The sequence below is a fragment of the Hippoglossus hippoglossus genome, chromosome 22, assembly GCF_009819705.1.
Source record: "Hippoglossus hippoglossus isolate fHipHip1 chromosome 22, fHipHip1.pri, whole genome shotgun sequence".
NCBI classification, from domain to species: Eukaryota; Metazoa; Chordata; class Actinopteri; order Pleuronectiformes; family Pleuronectidae; genus Hippoglossus; species Hippoglossus hippoglossus.
Genome location: NC_047172.1, coordinates 13,846,664 through 13,870,770, shown reverse-complemented (window position 1 = coordinate 13,870,770; position 24,107 = coordinate 13,846,664). Strand labels below are relative to the sequence as shown.

Genomic DNA, 24,107 nt, shown 5'->3' with positions numbered 1-24,107 from the left:
GATCTCCGCCCCACAGTCTATGCTCTCGACCCGGTGATCGTCCAGTGGAGCGGGCGACTCCTCCATAGTTGTGACGTCACTGCCTCATCCCACCCCGCAGTGTGGGCTCGAGCCTGTGCGGAGTCATGAAAGTGTTTGTAAACAACTCAGTCAGAAGGTAACTTCAGATCCGCGCCAGCATCCTCAACTCTGCTCAACTCGGGCGTGCCGACTCAAAGACCTGTCGTGTATACGCGTACTGTGCTTTTCTCTTCGCCTGCATCTGTGCTGCGATGGTAAATGACTTGAGAATTGTTGGCTTCTGGGTTAGCTGGCTAACTAGCGAGCTTACAACATTAGCCTGTCGTTAGCCCGGCAACGCTAACCTGCCCACAGTCAGCCAGCCGACAGCAGTGGTTCATGGGCGAGCTAACGCGTTAGCATTACGCTCTCGCTAGACGGCTAGTTAGCTTAATGACGTGCCTTTGTTGAGCCAGCGGTCAGTGCAGCTCCTGATAACGATGACAGCTTTAAATAAATACAGCTACAGCTACAGCATGTGATAGTACTGACAGTATTGACTGTCAGTACTATCACATGCTAGCAGCTATTTCGCAAGCGCGTTTGCTCATTTACCCTGGCTTATCTGGTGGGTAAACATGTGCTGACAATAACACTGGGCAGGTTATAGTGTACTATACGTTGTCAGGTATACTATAATGTTATTTACTTATATTACAACACGACTCAGTTGTTTTCAGTCGCTACTTTTTATATTCGCCTGTATTGTAAACATAATGTGTGTAATCCTCATGTTGTGTGTCTCAAGTGTCAAATTACAGAGAGTGAACCGTGTGTGTTTCTGTAGGAGCAGCAAACTGGAGTCGAACCATTCCCCACACACATCACTGAGTGTCGACATATCATCCGAAGTGTCCCTGCTCCTGGGATATGAAGGATGTTTGAACTCAACATTTCCTGATGTCTTTAAGTCGACTGGATGACACAACAGTGACACCAGCGATTAATCCACAGCCGTTGGAGAGGCAGGAGCCTTTCGGTTTTGCGGAGCCTCTGAATCCCTTTCATTGCCTGAGTACTGTACCCCTGTTGAGTTGAAGATGCCTTGGCCCTTTTCGGAGTCCATCAAGAAGCGAGCCTGCAGGTACCTCCTGCACCGCTACCTTGGCAACTTCCTGCAGGAGAAGCTGAGCTTGGATCAGCTCAGTTTGGACCTCTATCAAGGCACTGGAACACTTGCCCAAGTGCCATTGGATAAATGGGTATGTGTAGAGTGAAAATACATCAGACAAATTCATTTGATGTTAGTATATAGTCTGCTTGGATGGAGAGAAGCTTCAGCATTGTTATGTCTTGTTCTTCAGTCTCTCAATGAGCTCCTGGAGACGGCAGACGCCCCCTTTGAAGTGATCGCCGGGTTCATCCAGACAATTTCTCTAACGGTTCCATGGGCTGCCCTGCTACAGGAAAACTGTGCGCTAGAGGTCAAGGGTTTGGAGATGGTGCTCAGACCCAGGCCGAGAGTGGGTAAGGTCACAACAACACTATCTGTGCAAAAAAAGGTTGAAAAAACAGCTTGTTATTTTCTCACATTAGAAATAGGAGACCGTTAATTTGACTGAAAAGCAAATCATTTTTATCGCCACAGCATCTGGCACTGAGCCCATGTACTGGTCCAGTTTCATGACGAGCAGCATGCAGCTCGCCAAAGAATGTCTGAGCCAGAAACTCACCGATGATATGGGAGAGAGCTTCCAGCCCTTTGAGGGATTAGAGAAGTTTGCAGAAACAATAGAGACAGGTAATATGATCATAACGCCAAGCAACATTTTATGATATTTACTGGTTTTGCATGAATTGATATCAAATTTTCTTGCTTGCAGTTCTGAGGAGGGTCAAAGTGACATTTTTAGACACTGTCCTCAGAGTCGAACACATTCCGGAAAATTCTAAAACTGGAATTGCTCTTGAGATACGAATTAACAAGTAAGTTTGCATGGGCACTCGGACAACAGTTGACTAAACATAATATTTGAAAAAAATCAACACAGAATAATTGAATCCAGATCAAATTCACTATACCATATTAATTTCCTCTCTTAAATCCTAAACTTCTATCAGCTACAAAGGGAATGATGTAACTGAGGGGAAACATAAAAGACAATTATTTAAGCATTTATTATTAAAGGGATTGCTCCTAAATATAGGGAAGATATCCCTAATATTGTATGTATCAAGTTAATCGTGTTCTGTCGTTGCTTTCAGGATTGTTTACTGTGATGAAACGGGAGAGGAGAGTTCGAGTGTGAATGTGCATCAGCCAACCACATTTGCACATAAAAACCTGCAGATGGAAGGCATCACCATATTTTGGGATGAATTTTCAGACGCGTCTCGAGCTGGATGTAAATCGTCACCAACTCCAACGGTTGGTGCAGCGAGTCTTCGAAATTGGATAACAGCTAAAAGAGTTGTATGCATAATCTTAATTTAAAAAAATGGATCTTTTATTTTGTAGGAAACTGAGCCAAAGCTCTCCCCCAGCTGGAATCCCAAAATAATATGTGAGCCTCATCCCCAGTTCACAGAGCCTGTATCCTCTACAAAACCATTTGAACCTGTGCAGGTTGGGAGCCTTGATGGCAAAATTGAGTTGTCCCTCACTCTGAAAAACAACATAGCTATGCCTGGAGCAAAGGTAAATTAAACAATTTCTGGATTACAACATAAAATGTCCCTGATTATATATCAGTATTATGCACTTTGGTTAAAGACAGTAATGAGGCTGCTTTCCTTTTCAGCTGGATGTTGTCGGACATATAGAAACATTAATTTTCCTGCTGTCCCCACGGCAAGTTCATCTTCTCCTTGACTTGTTCGGAGCATTCTCTGGTGGAAGTGAGCACCCATCTGTTGATAGATAATTTGGATCAAAGTGGGTAAAAGTGTTACAACTGAGTTAAAGAAATGGAGTAAACCATGTTTTCTTGCTCTTTGTCTGAAGGTGCACAGGAATGGGCTAAGGACAGAAAGAGTCGACCGATGCAGCAGGAAGATGAGTATCGGCTCCATATGGAGCTGAACCGCTGTCTGAAGAAGGACACTGTTGTGCCAGGAGCAGACCCCGACCTCGTTGAGAGTGAGACCACCAGAACTGTGTCAAGTCGAGGTCAGACGGAAGCACCATCATCTAACCCTTTCCTTTCTTACAAGCCAGATGTCATGGGTGCATCTGTCTAATGAAAATGGTCCTTTCCTTTATTTTCTGGTTGCTGATGTAGATGATGTGTTCTTCTCCATGGCCGACATGGACATGTCTCACAGTTTGTCATCCCTCCCTCCTCTGGGAGAACCACCCACAGTTGACTTGGATTTGTCCCTTAACAGCAACTACTCTGCCTCCCCAGTAGAGTCTCCCTCTGGAAACGCAACAGTAAGTCTTAAAGTCAAAGAGACGCAAAAAAATGAAGAGAAATTGATTTAATGTGTTGTAGCTTGTGTGGTGAAAATATTCCAGATACGTGAGTTGCTGTTCTCTTATAATCTGGCATCATATCTGCGTTTGTAGGCTCTGTGGGATGATTACATGGATGTACCGCGACAAAGAGAGAAGCAGGCTAATGAAACACTTGTCCACTCACGGGATTCACAACTCCCTCAAAAATTGCTACGTCTGGCCTGTAAGTACAGTATTTTTTTTAAACATATTTTACACAAGTAACCATTAAATACTAGTCCATCAGCAGCCATGTGTTTTGAGAGATAAAGTAATTTATATATTTTAATGGATTTACATCAACTAGTTTCTAAAATAGTATCTGCATGTACTTTATCTGCCACTGTTTGATATCAGCCCATCCATCCAAAACCCATGGTGATGAGTCCAGGCCAGAGCTGGTGCTGAGGCTGACACTGAGCAGCCTGGCTATCTCTGTCCTCCACATCGACCCGCTGCCACCACCAGATGCTGCCCCTAGGCCCCTCGGCCCCATGGCTGCACACTTCTTCAGCATGGTGGGCCAGCTCTCGCCCGCTGCTTTCCTTCAGTCTCGGACAGCGTTTAATCAGGCTTGTCCTCACGACCACCTCAGGTGCACTTTTATTTTTCACTAATTCCTCTTATGCAAGGTCAGGTTCACGATTTGAGTGTGTGAAAATCTGTCTGACCTGGGATTACATCTGCAGGTTTGTGGGCCAGGGCCTGAAGATAAACTATGAGCACAGTCAGGGATCCAACTTACGGACTTTCAGCAACGACGTCTCTCTTAACCAGATGGAATTCCTGGAGTGTCTCTTCCCATCTGAGGGTGTCATTGGTGGCTCCCAAAGAGGCATGCAGTACACTGAGGTTCGCGTTTCAAGCCGTTTGCACTGCACTGGCCTTTAGTTGGTTAAACACTTGCATTTACTCTCATTTGCAGCTGGCATGATGTTAGTAGTGTTTCTCACTGTTTTCTCTGTCACAACTCAGCTCCTGACATTCGACACCACAGCCAGTGCTGATGCACTGCTAACTACCTGCCTTCACCTGCTTTACAAACAGGCTGAGCGCAGGGGCCCTCAGGTAACATTGTTTGTTAGTCCAATATGAAACCACAACACTGACATAATTGCAGAAAAAGCATCCGTGTGTCGTAATGCGTTCACTCAGTCAGCCATTTTCTCCTCTGAGCAGGGCGGCCAGGTTCGCTTTAGCACAATTCCCCGGAAGGCTGAGATCCTGGTGGAGCTGGGACCTGTGCGATCTGAGCTGGACATCAGCATCGTAGACCGGCTCAACTCGCTGCTACAACCTCAGAAGCTCGCCACTACAGAGATGATGGCCTCCCATATGTATACATCTTATAATAAACATGTCAGCTTGGTAAGGCCCTCCCAGGAACTAATAATCAAAGATGAAAATAATTTCTAGAACTACGAAAACTTCAAGCATAAAAATATATTTATAGCCTCTACAACACTATATAATCTACATCAATCTACATCTTTGTGTTTCTATACTAATTCCACAGCACAAGGCCTTTACAGAAGTTTTCCTCGATGACAGCCACACCCCAACCAACTGTCAGGTATCACTGACTGTAAATGCCCCATTGCTCGGCCTTGCAGTCCGATTTCCCATCCCCGACCTGCGCTCAGATCAGGAGAGGGGCCCCTGGTTCAAGAAGTCCCTGCAGAAGGAAGTACTTTACCTGGAGTTTGAAGACCTGGAAGTAAAAACAGAGTTCATGGGTGGTAGCGCTCCTGACCAAACAAAGATGGAGCTCACTTTTAGAGAACTTATAGGTACGTGGGCCAACTGAGGAAAATGTTTCCAAACTGCGCTTTAAAGATTTTTTTCTAATGGAGCAACTTCTCTTTTAAGTTCTGTTTTTTTTCCTTTATTTCAACAGGGAAGTTCCAGGAGGAGCCGGATCAACCAGCTGCCCGATTCCTCAGGGTTTCCCACACCATGGACGGAGACATGACATCATCTGAAAGCGTTAAGTTTGACTGGCCGAGGTGCGTTCACCCACCCAAACCATTCTCAAACGAATCTGTCCATATAGGGCAATCTTTCATTAGTGTTTACTTTCTCTGAGCAGGGTTGTGCTGAAGATGAACCCTACGGCGGTCCACTCAATCCTTGAGCGTGTGACAGCTGAGGATGACGAGGGGGCTGAGGATCATTCTCTTGAGGAGGAGGAGGAGGAAGGGGCTGCTCATTCACTGAAGGATGTGTGTGACTTTGGGAAACCGGAGCCATCACCATTTTCTTCACGTAGGGTCATGTATGAGAATGAGGAGGTGGGTCAGTGCTAAAAGGCCACATTCATCAAAGAGTACCATGTATGTGTCGTCAAATTTCTTTGTCCTGAAGTGCAAGTGAATGAGTATTTTTGACAGCATTGATCCATTTTGCCTTCTGCATTAAGGCTAGCCATCTAGTTGATGTATTCAAATATTTGTGACCAATGCATCATTATGCAAAAAAGAGACACAAGTATTGCTTTGCATACCTGACCTGTTGACAGAGCAGGTTGTGATCAGGTCATGTTTCTAAGTTTTATTTTATATTTTTAAATTCCAGATGGTCATTCCTGGTGATGTTGGTGAGATGACAGAGTTTCAGGAAAAAACCATGAACAACTCTCGCTTCATCCTTGAGTTGTGTCTCCCCAATGTGCAGTTGGTGCTGCCCAGCAAGACCTTTTATGAAAAACTACACAACAGGTACAGATTTTCTAAAATTACATTAAATGACCGGATGGCAATAAAAGCACAGCTGAACAAAGTTAAATATAAGGGTTGTCATGAAAAGAAAGTGAGGTTAACTCTGGGATACCCTGGAGGCTAGTAAAGGATTGACATTTTAGTTCCTCTGTAAGACACTTTTAATAAGACAATCTTTATTTGTTCCACGTCTAAAATGAATGTTTATAATATTCTAGGATAAATAATGACCTGCTTCTCTGGGAGCCCACTGCTCCATCTCCAGTGGAGACCGTTGAGAGCATGCCATATGGAGTTGGCCTCTCTGTCGCCAGTCAATTGATCAACACTTACTCCAAGGACAGCTTCAGCCAGTTCCGCTCTACCGGACCCGAGGGTGAGGCTGCAAGAGCATTTCACATGATTGTACAGACTTTCAGTACTGCAGTAAACGTTTGGGGCATGAGGTCATGTTTTATCCATTGATAGACATGCTCTGTGTTGTGCTTTCAGAGGACACCAGCGGCTCAGAGGAAGAGAACATGCACTATTACTCTCCTGCCTCGGACATGGGCCTCAGGTCTCGCAAGAAGAAAAAGCCCAAAGCTCAGAGCAAGACATCGCAGAGTTTGTTTTCTGTCATCCTCAGTGTCAATCATGGCTTGGTGTCTCTACAAACTAATTCTAAGGTAAGATCCCGTTAATTTTTAAATATCTCACTGTTACCACAGGTGTAATCCTAACAGCTTGTTCAACAGTCAGTGAGTTTTCATCTTGTTTTTCCAGAGGGAAGACAAAACTGTGCTGAAAAACAAACATGGCGAGTTCTGGCTGGAGGTGAAGAACGCTGTGCTGTTCAGTGTCACGCAGTATGAGGGATATAAAGACCAACACTACATCTGCTTCCACACCAGTAGCATTTGCATGTATCATCAAGGTAAACTATGCTCGTCTTCACATATGTTATTGCGCATATATAGATAATGTATCGTTAATATACACAGAAAACTACTATAGTCTGGCTACATCTCTGTTGTTTCATCGATCCCAGGACTTATGGATGGTGGAGCCGCTGTCTCAGACATCAAGTTGCCATGCAGGACGCATCCCCATTGGCTAGAGCCAACTATCTACCAATCAGAGACCTCACCTGAGAGATCCTCAACACCCTCAGAGGGTATTGGTCTGGAGGCCCGCAGCATGGTGTCTGTCGCTGTCAAAATCTCATCACAGAGTGCAGAGCGCAACGTCAAGGTAGAGCACTCAAATCACTCACTGTGTTTTTGTCATGAGGACACCATTCTTACCCGTTTCAACCTTTTTACTTTATCACTTTCAAAAATGAAGTAATCCCAGCATAAGAGGACTAATATTTTAAGGCTGGAAGATATAAAATGACCCAGTATTTCACAAGGGGGCATAAAAAAACAAATATTTGAGAAAAATGTATAAAAAATAAAGTAGACAGTTGTGTTACACAGTTTTTCATCTGTTTGATCTTTTTGTATCAGTATGTGAGACTGTCATGGCCACATTTGCCCTGTAGATGGACCTATACTCACAATGAATGATTTTTCTGGATCTACTCTGGAGCCTAAAACCTGAACTGCCATAGTAGGAATTATAAAGGACATCTGCCCCATCATGTTGTGCTGAGAACCACGAGAAGAAGTTACAAATGGATTATTGATTTATTCCAAAAACAGCACATTTAGTCCAGCCGTATCACAATTGAGGCAGAACCGGTGTTTAAGGTGTATCAGTCAGCTTTCTTGAGGTTTGCTGCTGACTGTGGTGATGTGTGTGTGTGTGTGTGTGTGTTCATTCAGGAGTTTCTTGTTGCCGTCGGAGTGAGAGGAGCAACACTTCAGCACAGAGTTGTCCCTCTCAGTCTGGGCTGGTATGACCAGGTAAGAAAACAAATCTCTAACTCTTACACACCTCTTTTATTCTCTCACATTCACATGAAATGTTCAGAGAATAATTAAAAAAACAATAACATCCAGCAAAACCAGACATCTGTGATCTTATTGCTACTTTGTGTCCAACAGATTGCTGACTTCTTGAATATTTCTGATGAGCCTGTGTTGGGTTACGCTCCTCCAGCGTCTGTCACCACCCTACATCTACATCTATGGAGCTGCTCTTTAGATTACAGGTGAAGAACGCCTCAAAACTCCAACTCATTTCAAAGCCACGAGTTAATCCTTGCATTTATTCTCATGTGGGATGTGTTTTTCTCTTGACAGGCCCCTTTACCTGCCGCTCAGGTCACTGCTGATTGTTGAGACTTTCAGCATCTCCAGCAGCCTCTCTTTAGACCACTCCTCTTCAACACTCAGGTATTAGACAGTCTCCTGGTTTTGTCACTAGTACGAAGTTGAGAGATGTATATGAAGCTGAGTTTTAGAAAAAAATTGCTAAACAGAACCTGTTATTTGCAGGATCATTCTGGACGAAGCTGCTCTGTTCCTCTCAGACAAGAGTAATGCAGTCTCTGTCAATCTCGCACGTGGTAAGTTATCTTCAGTAATAATTGGAAATAAACTATTTGAATTGTTTGAAATGCAGTTACGTCCAATGTTTTCTGTTGGTTTTTTTGACAGACTATGTCCAAGTGGTCGACATGGGAACACTGGAGCTGAGGATTTCAGCTGTCAAACCTGGAGTGGATGGAAAATTGGTTAGAGTTGTCCGTATCTAAATGGTCTCAAACATTTTAGACGTCGTCTCTCATGAACAAGGATCAGTCATTTTTTTTATATTTTCATCGTCTGTTGGTTGACAGGTGGAGCCGAGATTTGAGCTGCGCTGCTCCAGTGACGCCATTCACATCAGAACGTGTTCAGATTCCTGCGCCGCCCTCATGAACCTCATCCAGTATGTCGCCAGCTATGGAGACTTGCTGCCGACCGCAGAACCAGAGGCAAAGCATGGCAGCACTACTCATAGATCCAAGGTCAGCTCAACAGTGACACTAATTATGACACAGTATTAGGGTTGCAAAATTCCGGGAATATTCAAAGTTGGAAACTTTCCACGGGAATTAACGGGAATAAACGGGAATTAACGGGAATAAACTGGAAATTGTGTGGGTAATTTATACTAACTGTATTTACCTTGTCATATACAGACATAAATATAAACATTTTGTTTTGTCATAAGCTGATTTGAGCCCTGAGGAAACTTTGGGCACTTGACTATATGCTTCTGCATCTTTGTGGCATTCTTAACATAGGTCTTTGCACAGTATTTGCAAATGTACACAGCCTTTCCTTCTACATTGGCTGGGGTGAAATGTCTCCACACACGAGATAGTGCACGTGGCATTGTTCTGTAGAATAAGATGAGAAAAAAGCTTGTAAAAAACACTAATGCAATGCCAGAGATATAAATAGTTAGCTAAACAATTGGAATCGTCTTTAAAAATATTTTACAATTGATGGATAAATGAATAGAAATAGGTTAGATGAACAGATGAACAATCCTCAATCAGCATGCTTATATATTTTCCCCAGTAATATCATCAAAACTTACCTGACTAGTCCTTGGGCTAATGCAGTAGTGTGGCCTCAATAGCCCTGCTGTAGTGTGCAGGATGCTGGGAATTATCTGTGCATGTGATGGAGAAATGCACAGTGCAGGGTTGAAATTCAACGTGCAGCGTGTGCTGCATTCCATACATCTTTAAAATAGAGTTTTGAATTATTTTTTTATTGCTCAGCATTTAATTTGCGGTAAATTATTTTTTTCAAAATTCCCAAAATTCCCCAGCTTAACTTCCCATGGAAAGTTTCCGGAAAGTTTCCGCCCCTTTGCAACCCTACACAGTATTACATAATTAAAATCCAATTTCAAATCCCTACCAGTCGTGCTTGCTTAGTCTGAGCATATTTTTGAATAGGCGGAGTTTCCCAGCCGGCCCCCATCTCAGACCCTTCTGCTTGCTGAAACTGAGCAGCAGATCTTGCAGGATCTGATGAGTGAGGCGATGGAGGAGACTGATGGGCAGCATACACCTGGGATACAGCAGAACGGTGAGGTCTTTGCTCAGTAAGCGTTAGAATTGTAAATTACTGTGTCCACGAGATGTTATAACATTTCACACATCTGCAGGTGCACACGAGGAGAGAAATCTTGACCAAGACCAGCCTCGCTCAGACTTGTTCCTGTTCCCGGATGAGAGTGGGAATTTGAATCAGAATCCCAGCCCCACTTACCCCATGCTTCACTCTCCTCTCATCACTCCTGTCCCGAACGTGGCCCAAGAGACGGATGACTTCTGTATCCTGGAAACACCTGGTTCCAGAGGAGAGGTTTGAATATACTCTCTCACACGGCTATAGCCCAGTTGTAACACAGCGCTTGACTGTTTTTGTGAAGTTTATGTCGTCTCACTGTGAGAAATGTGTTTCAGGATCGTGATCAGGAGCCAGTGGTAAAGCAGCTTACTTCCAACCCAGTGGAAATTAAACACGATCACTTCAGCCAGCCTCTGTATGGGGCCGATTCCAGCCGCGGAGCCGTGAACTTTCCCATCCCAGAGGTGCGCTACCTCATCAAAGAGATCTCTGTCATCTGGCACCTTTATGGTGGGAAAGACTTCGGGAGTCCGACTTTCTCAGCGTCTCCTGCTAGAAGCCGCGGGTAAGCTATTTGATAGTGCTGGAAATGTTTGAATGTGCTCAAAGGGAAATGGAATGTTTAATTTGTATCCTTCTTTCTGCCTCGCAGGTCTACACCTCATAGCTCCCCCTCTCAAACTCCAGTCAGACAGGCCAGTGCTCCAGGACGGGCAGGAGGTGGAAAAGGAAGGAACCCTGATGTACTGATGGAGATTCAGCTCAGCAAGGTAAAGTTATTCCACAATTTATCGACCATATAAATGACTTGTGTCATTTCTTTGTTGTTCACCACCTTTTCTTGTACCTCAGGTGAGATTTCAACATGAGGTGTACCCACAGGCCCAGGTGGCTTCTGGGTCGGCAGCGGATCAGCCAGTCTCTCGGCAGGTGTTTGTCGTGCAGGACTTGGAGATTCGAGACCGACTGGCAACTTCACAGATGAATAAGTTCCTCTACTTGTACTCAAGCAAAGAAATGCCCCGCAAGGCCCATTCTAACATGGTGAGTAAGGCAACATGTTCGCATTAACCCAGTCGAGTGTTGACCTGGTGTAATGTCTTGTGTGCATTTCCTCTCAGTTGACAGTTAAAGCACTGCACATGTGTCCGGAGTCGGGCCAGGCTCCTCAGGAGTGCTGTCTGCGTGTTTCCCTGATGCCTCTTCGTCTCAATATTGATCAGGTACAAGAATCAGATACTGATAATTTATTCTGTGGCAAACAGCATCTTCAGTAGCATTTTTATGTGACACTCCTGTTGTTTGTTTGAAGGACGCACTATTCTTCTTGAAGGACTTCTTTACAAGTCTTGCTACTGAAGTTGAGTTTTTCTCACCACCTGCTCAAGAAGGTAAAACAGATCATCCACGCACACACCCGTTTTAAACCGTACTTTCAACTAAAAGCTGCTTGTGTCATCTTGTTTCGCAGCGTTCTGTGTTTCCACAAAGAAATCCTCTGCCCCCGAGATCTCCTGCAGCTTCTCCAAGCTCGCTGGCAGCAGCCAGGACCCGGCACCAATCATTTCAGTGCCTGCACAGAGACGTTTGAGCCACAATGGGTTTTCCACATCAGGGAGGGAAGAGGTCATTGACAATGACGCTCTTACTTTCAAAGACCAGCCAATCTTCTTTAGGTCAGTGTTTAAAGAAAACAAATAATGAAACTATTTGGGAAAAGTTTCTGTATTTGATCAAATTCTTTTCTTAAAAGGGAGTTCCGATTTACCTCTGAGGTTCCCATTCGCTTGGATTACCATGGGAAACATGTTTCAATGGAGCAGGTACAATGTCTCAGAGCACTTTGTATTGACTCCACATTAGGTTATTAGTGGTTTATGAATAACTTGATAACTGCTTTGTTTCAGGGAACATTTGCAGGAATCATTATCGGGTTGACACAACTGAACTGTTCAGAGCTGAAACTGAGGCAGCTGTGCTACAGACAAGGGTATGTGTATCACAGTAATACATCAGATGAGACAGGTTCATATTGCAGATGTCTTTCAGAACACCATAATATGTTATATATCAAGTATTTTAATTCACTATTCACAAAGAACATGTGTTTTTCCCCTATATACTAATACTCGTCTGTCTTTCAGACTGTTAGGTGTAGATAAGCTGTTTTCCTATGCAATAAACGAGTGGCTGAATGACATAAGGAAGAACCAGCTTCCAGGTCTGCTTGGTGGTGTTGGACCAATTCACTCACTGGTACAGTTGGGTGAGTGCAGCACGTAATCTTAATCTGGTTATAAGATTTTTTTATGTTTTCAGATATATTTTTAGACATATATTTTCAGAATGTACATGGATAGGTATAAAGCAAAAAGTAAAAAACATTATTAAGCGGCTTTCAGACAGGAACTGAACTCTGCCCACTTTCCTGTGAGCCCATGTGAGAATTCAGCAGTGAAATGTCAGAATAAAACAGAAATAATACAAATACCACATCTCAGGATGAAAGAGGTGCAGTACACATGGAAGATGCCAACGAATATGTCAACTTTGAAAGACCTTGAGATTCAACAGCTATTGACAATACGGTTTGACGTGATTTCCACAGTTGAATTTACACACCATGTCCTGCCTCTGCATGATCTACGTTGGCGGCGCCCCTCACCTGAATGTTCCATATACATTTTCCTGTTGTAAACGCATCTGACAATCTTCTGCTGCTTTTTTCATATGTGAAAGGAAAACTCCCGACCATGTCTGGAAGCACCTTTTCAGTGATATTAAGCTTCTCCTGCTAAACTTGGTCCCACACTTAACATATAGAATTGAATTCCCTTTTTTTTGCCATACTCAGTACTAGTTTGATTCTTTGAAGCTGGGACAACATGTAATCCATGCTTCCATCGATAAGCTGCTGTGAATGTCATGTACAGTTTGAGTTTACTAATCCAGGTGTATCTCTCAGCTGTTGTGGTTCCCTGTTCTTAAGATGAATGTTTTGTTCAGTTCAGGGATTCAGGGACTTGGTCTGGCTCCCGATCGAGCAGTACAGGAAGGACGGCCGGATAGTTCGCGGGTTTCAGCGCGGCACCGCCTCCTTTGGAACCTCCACTGCTATGGCTGCTCTGGAGCTCACCAACAGGATGGTGCGGACCATTCAGGTAAACAGGCCTCTCCACTGCCACCAAAAAGTCGGTATTCCCAGTGTTTCCCATAGATTTTGTCATGGTAACTATCAGTGTTGTGACTATGACAGATGGCTCTTTTGTCGATGTGTTTGAGAGAGGATAGGCTGAGTGAATCAATATGCACAGCTCCACAATGAACAGGGTTTCCACTAATCTGAATTTTCAGCTTTGAAAAGTATTTCATATTTTCAGATAATACGTACTAGATCTTAAATAGTCTTAATTATGTTCATTCACATCACTCTTTAAAATTAGTTTTTATTTTCTTTAAGAGAAATGTTTTTGCAGCATGGGTCGTTTATAATGTCACTGTGTAGTTCTTTCTCAACCGTACGGATATTAATACGCTGAAATAAAACTACAAACAAGACCAGCGTGGAACTGATAACTGATCATCTGCACACACCCTGGTCAGAATTTATCTCGTACAATCGTCCGTGGGAAAGACATGGATACTGATTGTCTGTCTGTATTTTGAGAGAAAATGTGGGATTTCTAGGGTAATTTCCTACTCAACTACTTCACCTTATCTTTAAGTATGGGGTAGTGGTCTTGCATTTCACTTTTTGAGATCTGTAGAAACCCTGAATGGTGCAAAACACTACATTAACAGATCTTTTGTGTATAAGAAATGTAAAAAAAAACTTTTGATTAATCGTGAAACTGTGGGGGACGTCTACAGTCCACATTCTAATTAATGGGAATTAAAGGGAAATACTGATTCATTAGAACTGTCTCCATGAAGGAACAAAGATATACATAGTTTTGTCTGATTTTCAGGCAGCAGCAGAGACGGCCTACGACATGGTTTCTCCAGTGCCTGATGAGAGGGACTCAAAGAGGATAAAACGGTTCTCTCATTACGGACTGGCCCATCAGCCTGTGGACCTGAGAGAAGGTGTGGCCAAAGCCTACACGGTGGTAAAAGAGGTAAATGAACCTGAATCTCAAATGAATATTCCAACTGTAGTGACATTAATGGAAAAAAACTCTGTTGCTGATGTGTATTGAGCGTAGACTGTATATTAAGATGGACGACATGACAGCTTCACAAAAGTGAGGCCAGAGGTGGACCCAACTGAAAAGTCAAAATATGTGTTAAATACATTTTTCTGAAAGATGGTTTCTGTCATTTTAGGTAGTTCTTATCACACTGATGTATGTTCAAGTGCGTTTGGTTTTAATTTAATTATTCAATGCTATAAAAACAGGGTGAAATATTATGATTGACAGCTGAGACTGCCTCGCTATTGGTTGAGTGAGTGTATCAGCAAGACCTCGTTACCCCGGCTTCACTCTCCAGGCTTCATTTCTGAACAACGGGAGGAAGAGGATACTCCATCGTCCATCTTTATTTACAGTTCATGGTGTTAAGTGTCTGGTGTTTCCATCTACAGGGCATCACGGACACTGCGCTGACCATCTACGACACGGCCACCCGGGAGCACGAGCAGCGCGGGATGACGGGGGCGGTGGGTGGAGTTCTCCGACAGCTGCCGCCAGCTGTAGTCAAGCCTCTCATTATGGCCACCGAGGCCACCTCCAACGTTTTGGGTGGGATGAGGAACCAGATCCACCCCGACGCTCGCCAGGAGGAATCGCAGAAGTGGAGGCAGGGCGAGGAGTGATTCTCGTTGCCGTATCGCACCTGAAAACCATGACTGTGCACAAGCGAGAGCTGACAAACGTGTTGGAGACTTTCCTCAGATAGTTTTTTTTTCTTTTTTGAAGAGGTACATCACAGAGGCTCATCACAGCTCTGTTGTAAATAAACACACTGTTCATCTCGTGGCATTTTGAGCTTGTGTCAGCTTACCAGTTCCCTCACAGTGCCTTCATGGTTGTCAGCATAGTCCAACTGTGTGTTCAGTCAAAGGGATGTCTGAAGAATGATTCATTTGTGAGCCACATTGTCTCTATGTGGATTATGATCTGTTGTAGATTAGACAATGGCATTTTAGATATGAAATCATTATATGCTGTTGTCTCATGAAGTGCAAACATTTGCTTCATTCTCCAACGGCTTTGTTTACAAGTCCTGTGTGTGGTTACGTTCGCTCACTCGCTGTCGACAAACACTAATATTGTAGGTGTAATGACTCTTAATTTATATAACACGTACTGTATGTGGGCCTTGTTATTTACTGTAAATAGTCCGGATGTGTAACATTTCATGCAAATACAAGAGGACAAATATGACTGAATGTGTTCTGTATGCAGCACTTTTAAGTGACTTGAAGGTCTACTTGCCCAAATGAATGATGTAGGGGAGGCCACCCGGGAGTGATGAAGATTCACAATTTTATTTTGAGCTGTGATCAACATGTAATTTTCACACAATCTGCTGTCCCGAAAAGCTGCTTTCAACATTCAATAACAGTTTTAAACGATTTATTTCCCGTCTGCTGCTCACATATTCAAACTGTAGACACAACCTTGTAAAAGGAGCAACGTCGACTTAAGATCTTCAAGCAAAGTCCTGAGCAAAATCTTTTCTTCCAGTGTATTTTTGAACACTAGTATTTGACGTGAAATGTCGTGTTGCAGATATTTGATTTGCTAATTTTTGTGTTTATGTGCAAAGAATATTTCTTGTACATATGTGTACAGTTGATTCTTGAATTTGTATTAAAAGCATGAAAGGGAATTAAAAAACAGTTGCCACATTGCAGTGTGGTTGTTGTGCCTTGTTTTTAGGCCTCTGTGACGGCAACAGCCTGTGACCAGAGGCATCATGTTTTCAGTCTGTCTGTACACACGTCCCATTGTTCTGAGCATGACAAATAACAATCAGGATCTAGTGAATCCTAATGTGGTTTTATAAGAGGAATGTTGGTGGACGTGTGCTTTTCTGAGTGACATTAATGGAATGGGACTAATAGCCATTTGGCAAAAAAAATTGTAATTGTCAATGGATTTTCTGTTTGTTTTCAATGAAAATATCTGTTCATTTCTTCTTTATGTTCAGCAAAATAGCTCTTGCCTTTATTCTGAAAAGCATGCAGCGTTTTGGTGAGCTTTATTTTGAAATACGTAGCCAGTTCATTCGGGAAGTTGTTACTGTTGGCATGGCAACAGCATGTTTTACTACCATGTGAAACTTTTCTCTTTCATCAGATGTCACACGTGTTAAGACCTTAGACTACATATAAAGTTTAAAGCTTATATAAAAGGACGATGGTGGACATCACTGCTGGTCTGAACAGTTTGACCTTTGACCCTGGATTCACCGAGGAGGAGAAGACGGTAATACACCTGCGTGCACGCGCGGCTGGACTGACATTTAGCGGGTGCGCGCACGCTCTGTACCTGTGTAAACTCGTCCGTTCACTGAGGTGATTTAAAACAACTCCAAGCATATAAAGTTCATTTAAAGGTGCTGTTGTAAATCAGTGATACTGTTCCTTGTAGATGTGTCCTCAGAGGTCACGGTTCACACAGGGCCTCTGCTGTGACACCAGCAGCAGGAGATGGTGACCTCTGTGTGGGGATACTGGGAGCAGGTCACCTGGGTAAACAGCTGCTTCTCTCCCTCCTGGAGATGACGGACATCAAACCATCACACATCAAGGTTTCCACCAGAAGACCTGAATCTGCAGGTATACACTGACATTAAAATGAAGTCTAAGCAACACTGTGAACAAATCTACGTTCATCCAAGTGGTCTGAAGCAGAGAAACTCGCGCTAAATGAACCAGAGTGTAAAGACTTTGGCTTATGTTGCCTGATGAATTGATAAATACTAATACATGTGTTATATTTTCTTCTCTGCAACTGAAAAAGTCTTTACTGCTAATAAAAACGATTAATTTACTACTATGAGCATAACGATATAGATAGATAGACTGACAGACAGACATACATACAGACAGACAGACACACAGACAGACAGTCAAACAGACAGATAGGAGGGAGGGACGGATGCATACTTCATTGTCTTTGTGTTATAAAACATTACAAAATTAAATTTAACATTAGCAGCTTGTAATATAAAATATTTACTAAAAATGGAAGGACAAGGGAATAAATAATTAGATTATTAATATTATGCATAAGAATATATATGTTGCTCTATAAAGAAAGAGAAAGAAACAGTTTTTCCAGACAGTTGGATAATTATGAGTTTAAATTCAAACTGAAAAAGTAATTCTTATATTGTTATACTTATACTGTTCTTATATGCCTGTGTGTGTGTCTGTCACACAGCCCAAAATTTCTATCAGGGCTCCTGCCTGCATGTGTTCTTTTTTTGTTGCTTTTTGTGTTTCAGTGGAATTTGTCCCGACCGGTGTCGAGTGTTTCTTCGACAATCGCAGACTGGCAGCATGGGCAGACGTCCTGTTCCTCTGCTGTCTGCCCTCTCACCTCCCCAGAGTCTGTGGCGATCTCCGCTCTCACCTGTCAAAACACTGCCTGGTGTACAGCTTCATCTCTGCTGTGCCCGTCACCAGGTGCCGCCACATTCATACACATATACAACTAATTTTAGAAAATGTATTTTAAGTGAATGCATCCCTTCTGTGAATTTCTTCTTCAGACTGGCTGAGCTTCTCGGACACGACTTCATTCTAAAACCACAGTATGAGTTTGTGGGTGGTGACGCTGCAGACGTGTGGCTCTCCTGCTCTTCTCTGACTACAGCTTTGAAAGATCCTTCACTGATAGAGGCATCGTGTCCTCTCACCATGAGCGGTACATCATGCTGACTTGGTGTAAACTTTGAACTTCTCATGTTACATGAGATGTTTGAAATTTGATGTCACTCTCAACTGTTGAACTGGCGTGTGACTCCCTGTAGGTGGGATTACTCTGAGTGAGAGCTGGGTGTGTGCAGTGTTGTGCAGCCTGCTGAACATCTGCACCTCTGCTGGTCTGAGATCCAGTGACGCTCTCTCCCGGATAAACAGACTCTTTGAGGGGACATGGACGAACGTCGTGCAATTAACCACGAGCAGTTTCATCGGTTCCTCTCGTGCATCCTCCCTCCACGAAGATGAGTGAGTACAATACTGCATTGTTACAGAGTGCTGCTCGTGTTCAACTACAACTCATAAATTTAAATGACTGTTGTGCTTTTATTTTTTTTCCCTCCTTTAAGGCCTTTTCCTTGGATTTCTCTCACTGATGCTCAGACCAAGGAGACACCACTGCTGAGGTTTCTGTTAAGTAATGAATGTGTGCAGCAGTGCATCTGTGCAGCGTACAAATCACTGCTGCTGACACCAGGAACTTTACACACTCACACTCACAAGTAAATCTTACATTCTCCATCACAGTTTGAAGACTGTGTCCCTCATGTCACACATAGAGTTGGGAAAACTGTACTGTAATGTGCAAGGACACATTTGAATAAAAGGGGCTCTGTAATATGTTTCTTTTTTTTGGGGGGGATGACTATTTACAGGATGTCCGTCTGCCCTGCTCTTGTAAACACGATATCACATGAAAGCCTCGAGGGGATTTCTTCACAATTGGTACAAACATTCCCTTGGACTTATGAATTCATTAGAGTTTGGATGGTCAAAGGTCAAAGGTCAAGGTCATGGTGGCCTCACAAAACGTGCTTTTAGCCCCTTTAACATAATATCTCATGTCTGCCTTTAGGGAATGTTTGCAAAGTTTCAAAGATAAACTGATGAAACTGATCAAAGATCAAAAGTCACAGTTATCTCATATGACTGGAGAAAAATATATGTAGACTGATACTGCCCTGGTTGTCAGAGGGAGGCATAGAACTGCAGGGTATTTATTCTAGTTTACAATGCAAATAAAACAGCAATTTATAGTATAGCATTAGCATATAGTTGGTATATTCTGGATATGTTGCAAATACAGCATGAATGAACATGGTGATGAGAACTTGTCGTACTGATGTCAAGTCACACTTCAGATTTTCCACTGCAGGAAAAACAGGACAAATAAAAGACACAAAAAAACAACAACATATAAAAATTACTATCTCTGTGACTCTGTTTCAGCAAATTGTTATAAAATCAATTTATATATGAATTCATATATTAAAGTAACAACCAATTAATATAGGAATGTAAATTAAGATCATATTTATTAGTAAACTAAACAAATATATGAATATAATTATATTATAACGTAACTATTATTAAGTCAATAATTATCACTCTATTCATAAGCACTAAGTAAAAAATCTCCACATCCTCTGAAGCCTCCAGTTTCTACTCCGCCTCGGATTCGCCACTTTTCTTCAACTCTGGAGGAAACACGGAAGTCTTCACAGACCCGTCTGTGTTTCTCCACCAGCAGCAGCAGCAGCAGCAGCAGCACCGTGGAGGCGTGTGACAGGACCGCAGTGACATGGAGGCGTCTCCTCTCATGGCCTGAGCTGGATACGAGTGACACGGTGTCAAGGTACCAGATTGCCGGGGGTTCAAATCTTTGGTTTCACCAAGTGGCGCGATGAGTTTGTACTGTAGCTAGCTTATCTAGCTAACGGGAGCTAAGCGGCTGACAGCTAACAGTTTGCCAGGATGGAGTGAGTTGTGGAGGCCGGAGCTCACCACACAAACACACACCACTCCTCTCTGTGGCTTCAGCTGTTCGGTCACAATCTCTGCGGTGGTTAACGTGGCTCATCGGTGTCCGGTTATACTTTGTTTAGCTCATCCAGCCTGTGTTAGCAGCATGCTAGCCCCAGTGTTGTCATCGCTCTTCCTCCCTGAGGTTGGTCGGAAGAGGCGGGGTTTCATCTCTTTTTTTTTCTTCTTTTTTTTCTAGCCGCGCAGACTGAGGTGTTTGCCTTGTCTTTACAGCCATGGAGAGATTGGAGGGGACATCAGAGCTCCAGTCCCGGCTGTCGTCCCTCTCCTTCTCGTCTTTCCCCGGGATAACATCCAACCAGTGCGACACCAGCCCGCTGGAGAGGTAACCTGTTGCTGCTGCAGATGGTGTCGCTCATCATGCTGCAGACAACGGGCTGACACGGCCAGCTGCTGATGCTCATTGCATCCTAATGTCATCCCCTTTAGAAATACTTGATTTAATTTCCTTCTGCTTTTCCTCCTTCAGTCTCCAGAATACAGATCTGTCAAAGAGCCATCCCCAAACAGACAACCAGGCTGACATGGAGGAAATCAAGGAGGATTCAGGGCAGCGTTCAGAGGTAATTCGTGTTTAAGCATGTTGGATAAGATGTCAGTCAGTGGCAATAAACAGTGATGTAAGATCTCATCTCAGTTTGATGTAATAACGTGTCTTGTATGTGTTCACTTTGAGGGTAACGAAGAGGCCCCTGCTGAGCCGGCCCCGGGGGAAGGAGGTGAGGAGAACAACAGCACTGGGAGCTGTCAACTCTCCACTGAGATGAAAAGTGAGGACCTGCTGAGCGTTTCATCATGACGCCTGCTTTGTTTTATCTGTGACTCTGATTCAGAGGTTTCATAAATCTGTTACACTGAAAAAACAAGCTCTAGAGAGATATATCTAGAATTATTTAAAGGCTTATCTAACCCAGATGAATGAGGTGCTGTTATGCTTCGTGAACATATTGCTTTTGGTTCCTCCCGATGGCAGCCCAGATGCCGCCCCTGAAGCCGCCGACAACATGGACATCTGCTACACTGAAGGAGCTGAAGGCGAAGCTTCGATCGGAGCCGGACAGCGTGGTGACGGTGTACCGGGGCGACATCATGACGGTTCACGTCCCCACTGTCCCCGAGGCCAAGAAAGTGAGCTGGGAGTTCGCCACAGACGGTTATGACATTGGCTTTGGCATCTACTTTGACTGGACTCCCGTCACAAACCGGTCCATCACAGTGCACGTCAGTGAGTCCAGTGACGACGAGGATGAAGAGGAGGAGATGGAAGGTCAGTTGCACTTGTTGACGATGTAATTTGAGCATACAGTTAGCCTTTTCAAAGAATTTCCTAGATGTCGTCTGTATCAACACATCATCTTCTTTGTCTACGATATGTTGACTTTGTGCTTTGTGTGATTTCTGCTGCAGGGCCTGTCAGTAACGGAGACGTGGAGAAGGGCTCCAAAACCCAAACCAACTCAAACTTGGCCGAAATCTTACCGGTTTATCGCCAGGACAGTCACTTGTCCGTCTTCGGGGGGAGCCACGATTTTCCAGGTGAAGGAACCTACCTGCTGAAGTTCGACAACTCCTACTCACTGTGGCGAAATAAAACGCTTTACTACAGGGTTTATTACAGTGCCTGAGATGCCACTCTATTGTTAAAGAATGTTCCTCTTATCAACAATGAATTATTTTTTGATTTCGTACTATGAAAATGAAGTTATAATATAAAAAGGTTAAATATAGGCATATCTATTTTTTATCACTTTTAGCTTGTGTTGCTACATGTTGAATCCACATTATATTGTCAGATAGTTTTTGAATGCAGCATTTGCTCCGACGTCTCGCTGATAGATATTTGAAGAAGTCCTGCATATGTGCCATGTTCCCATGTTTGCACAGTGCTACTTGGTCAAGTGCCCGTCAGAAAACATACATTGTCTTCAGCTGTAACACTTCTATGGTAGCAGTGATCAGGGAATGCCTGCACAGAATATATCTCATCATGCTGGGTTCTTAATCAGCAGCGCTTTAAAAGGAAAATTGAGGTTTTCTGTTGCGTACGTGTCTGTGTGCACTTTCTCCGGTTATGATTGTTCCTTTGCTTCGTTGTCGTTACTTGTGTTTTATCCTCCTGCCCTGTGCTCGTATACATTTCGTACATATTTGTGTTCAATTCAATCACGAATACAACGTCGAACTACAAACCGTGCAGGGACATGTCCTCTGTCTGTGTTGGTCAAAAGGTCATACGTTGAATGTCCTGATGCAACAGTTTCTCAGTTTGCTTTTTATGACACAAATAAAAGCCATCTCTTATCACAGAAAGCTCTTATTATGTAATATAGATTCAATATTTACATTTGCCTCCCCCCCCCCCTCTTTAATTTGCTGTTTCGGAGGTCGGGAGCAGTTGTAATATTTAATCTAGATGTATTTTGTGCACAGGTCCATGTCAGTGAAAATCTGCGTGTTTGTTTTTGAGCCTCCTCATTGCGTCGGGCGTCACTTTGGATCCGATTGTGTTGGAAAAGCTTTGTTTCGTCCTTGTTTTTTAAATTCAGTGCTTTTACCATGTTCACTTGTGCGCATGTTTCCAAAGATGTCACAGGTTTGGCTGCTAACGCCGTAAACAATGTAAAGCAACAGGTTTAAAGCCTCCCTTGTTTGCTGTACTGTACCGTTCACTGTAAGTTATGATATTTGTTCCTGAAATTTATATACCACAATAAAGAAGAGATTGTCTAGTTTTCTTTGTGATTCATTTCAGGGTTAGAACAAAGTCTATTTTAAGAGGTTTATTGTGCAGAAACAACATGTTGAGCTTGAAAAAAAAAAAAGCCATTTAGGCTACTGGTGTATGTGTGTGTGAACTCTCATTTCATCACAGTCTCGCCGCAGGTCCAGGATTAGAAAGCGCCTCAGGATGGTCCCTTGTGTTTCTATTAAATAGTGGCATTAGGGGATTGATGTTATTGTTACAGTGGTGTTGATGAAACAAGGTTTTATTTTAAGCGCCCCCTGAGGGCCAATCACTATCCAGAGTTACTTCTACTGTCACTCGTCATTTCACTGGATTTCAGTAAAGCAGTAGAATAAACATTACTATTCCAAATATGTTTTAGATTTAAATCAAAGTTTGACGTTCATTCAGTTAGACATTAATGACTAATGATTTGATGATTTTTAAAGGTTTGAACTGAAGATATGCAGTAACTTTTTAAATGTACTGTCAAATAATGTCACATTACGTACATACACAGATAATATTTATCATGATATATACAGTCAGATGACAATATAATATCTACACCTGGTGAAAGGTAAACGCTGAAGACATTCAGACTAGTTTAGGTGTATTATATATACTATATTATATAATACAGTTTGTATTTATATAGCGCTTTACAGTACAGTTTGCCATTCACCCATTCATTCATACAGTGCATCTATTAGCAGCCCTTTTTTGTTCTATGAGGGGATATTCAGGGTTCAGCATCGTGCCCAAGGACACTTCGGCATGCAGATGGGGAAGACTGAGGATTGAACTGTTGACCTTCTGGTTGGAGGACGACCACTCTACCTCTCAGCCACACATAAAAACTGAACAACACCTCAGTTACCATAATGACTCCCCAGGTTAAAAAAAAGCTAAATAGAACAATGAATAGAATTTATAATTAAGTAATTTGAACGTATAAAACATTATACATATGGAGCTTTATAATAACATGCTGTTTTTTTATTCCTCATTACGAGTGTATAAGTCTGCATAAGGGGCCAGGCAATGTCAAAATATCAGTTACCACTATGAAGCCTCAATTTGACTAAATAATATATTTGAATACATCAATAAATAGAATTTGTTATTTAATAATTTAACAGTGTAAAAATATATTAAATACAGGGCTTTATAATATCCTATAACCTCCAACTAGTTTATGAAATTTGAAGAATTATATTAAAAATATATCCTGAATACAAGTTTTCTCACAGAAATCAGTTGTTTACATTGGTGCAGCAAACTCTTAATCAACAAACAAACAAATAAATAAATAAATACATCGAATAAAAACACATACACACTTGTT

General features: G+C 42.7%; 3 protein-coding genes across 8 annotated transcripts; all 3 read left to right on the top strand.

Annotated features, from left to right (window-relative positions):
- The first annotated feature begins 12 nt into the window (after positions 1 to 12).
- On the top strand, positions 13 to 16,133 carry LOC117755881 (autophagy-related protein 2 homolog B-like). 4 transcript variants are annotated; one of them, XM_034576043.1, is made up of 43 exons: positions 13 to 157; positions 848 to 1,262; positions 1,365 to 1,527; positions 1,649 to 1,801; positions 1,884 to 1,986; positions 2,266 to 2,428; positions 2,519 to 2,698; positions 2,802 to 2,898; positions 3,005 to 3,169; positions 3,282 to 3,433; positions 3,569 to 3,680; positions 3,854 to 4,091; positions 4,186 to 4,348; positions 4,472 to 4,564; positions 4,676 to 4,864; positions 5,013 to 5,286; positions 5,394 to 5,502; positions 5,586 to 5,787; positions 6,071 to 6,213; positions 6,432 to 6,589; positions 6,706 to 6,881; positions 6,979 to 7,129; positions 7,244 to 7,446; positions 8,022 to 8,102; positions 8,244 to 8,350; positions 8,442 to 8,534; positions 8,637 to 8,707; positions 8,799 to 8,875; positions 8,981 to 9,151; positions 10,097 to 10,229; positions 10,309 to 10,508; positions 10,610 to 10,839; positions 10,927 to 11,044; positions 11,127 to 11,318; positions 11,396 to 11,497; positions 11,587 to 11,665; positions 11,746 to 11,950; positions 12,028 to 12,097; positions 12,182 to 12,264; positions 12,419 to 12,540; positions 13,281 to 13,435; positions 14,243 to 14,392; positions 14,860 to 16,119. In XM_034576043.1, the coding sequence occupies exons 2-43, from the start codon at positions 1,101 to 1,103 to the stop codon at positions 15,088 to 15,090; spliced, it is 6,219 nt and encodes a 2,072-aa protein (XP_034431934.1). In that variant the 5' UTR covers positions 13 to 157; positions 848 to 1,100; the 3' UTR covers positions 15,091 to 16,119. The 4 variants fall into 4 exon arrangements, with proteins under 4 accessions (XP_034431934.1, XP_034431932.1, XP_034431931.1 ...); XM_034576041.1 differs by having other exon boundaries at positions 24 to 157; positions 8,799 to 8,884; positions 14,860 to 16,111; XM_034576040.1 differs by having other exon boundaries at positions 101 to 275; positions 8,799 to 8,884; positions 14,860 to 16,133.
- Positions 16,134 to 16,502: 369 nt separating this feature from the next.
- On the top strand, positions 16,503 to 18,998 carry noxred1 (NADP-dependent oxidoreductase domain containing 1). 2 transcript variants are annotated; one of them, XM_034576044.1, is made up of 6 exons: positions 16,503 to 16,797; positions 16,874 to 17,061; positions 17,733 to 17,913; positions 18,000 to 18,154; positions 18,261 to 18,459; positions 18,561 to 18,998. In XM_034576044.1, the coding sequence occupies exons 1-6, from the start codon at positions 16,640 to 16,642 to the stop codon at positions 18,715 to 18,717; spliced, it is 1,038 nt and encodes a 345-aa protein (XP_034431935.1). In that variant the 5' UTR covers positions 16,503 to 16,639; the 3' UTR covers positions 18,718 to 18,998. The 2 variants fall into 2 exon arrangements, with proteins under 2 accessions (XP_034431935.1, XP_034431936.1); XM_034576045.1 differs by having other exon boundaries at positions 16,886 to 17,061; positions 18,561 to 18,997.
- Positions 18,999 to 19,681: 683 nt separating this feature from the next.
- Positions 19,682 to 22,766, top strand: tmed8 (transmembrane p24 trafficking protein 8). Of its 2 annotated transcripts, none has more exons than XM_034576836.1 (6): positions 19,682 to 19,846; positions 20,248 to 20,359; positions 20,504 to 20,597; positions 20,711 to 20,804; positions 21,008 to 21,301; positions 21,442 to 22,766. In XM_034576836.1, exons 2-6 carry the CDS (start codon positions 20,250 to 20,252, stop codon positions 21,657 to 21,659), a joined length of 810 nt encoding a protein of 269 aa, XP_034432727.1. In that variant the 5' UTR covers positions 19,682 to 19,846; positions 20,248 to 20,249; the 3' UTR covers positions 21,660 to 22,766. The 2 variants fall into 2 exon arrangements, with proteins under 2 accessions (XP_034432727.1, XP_034432728.1); XM_034576837.1 differs by lacking the exon at positions 19,682 to 19,846 and adding an exon at positions 19,901 to 20,158.
- Positions 22,767 to 24,107: the final 1,341 nt, after the last annotated feature.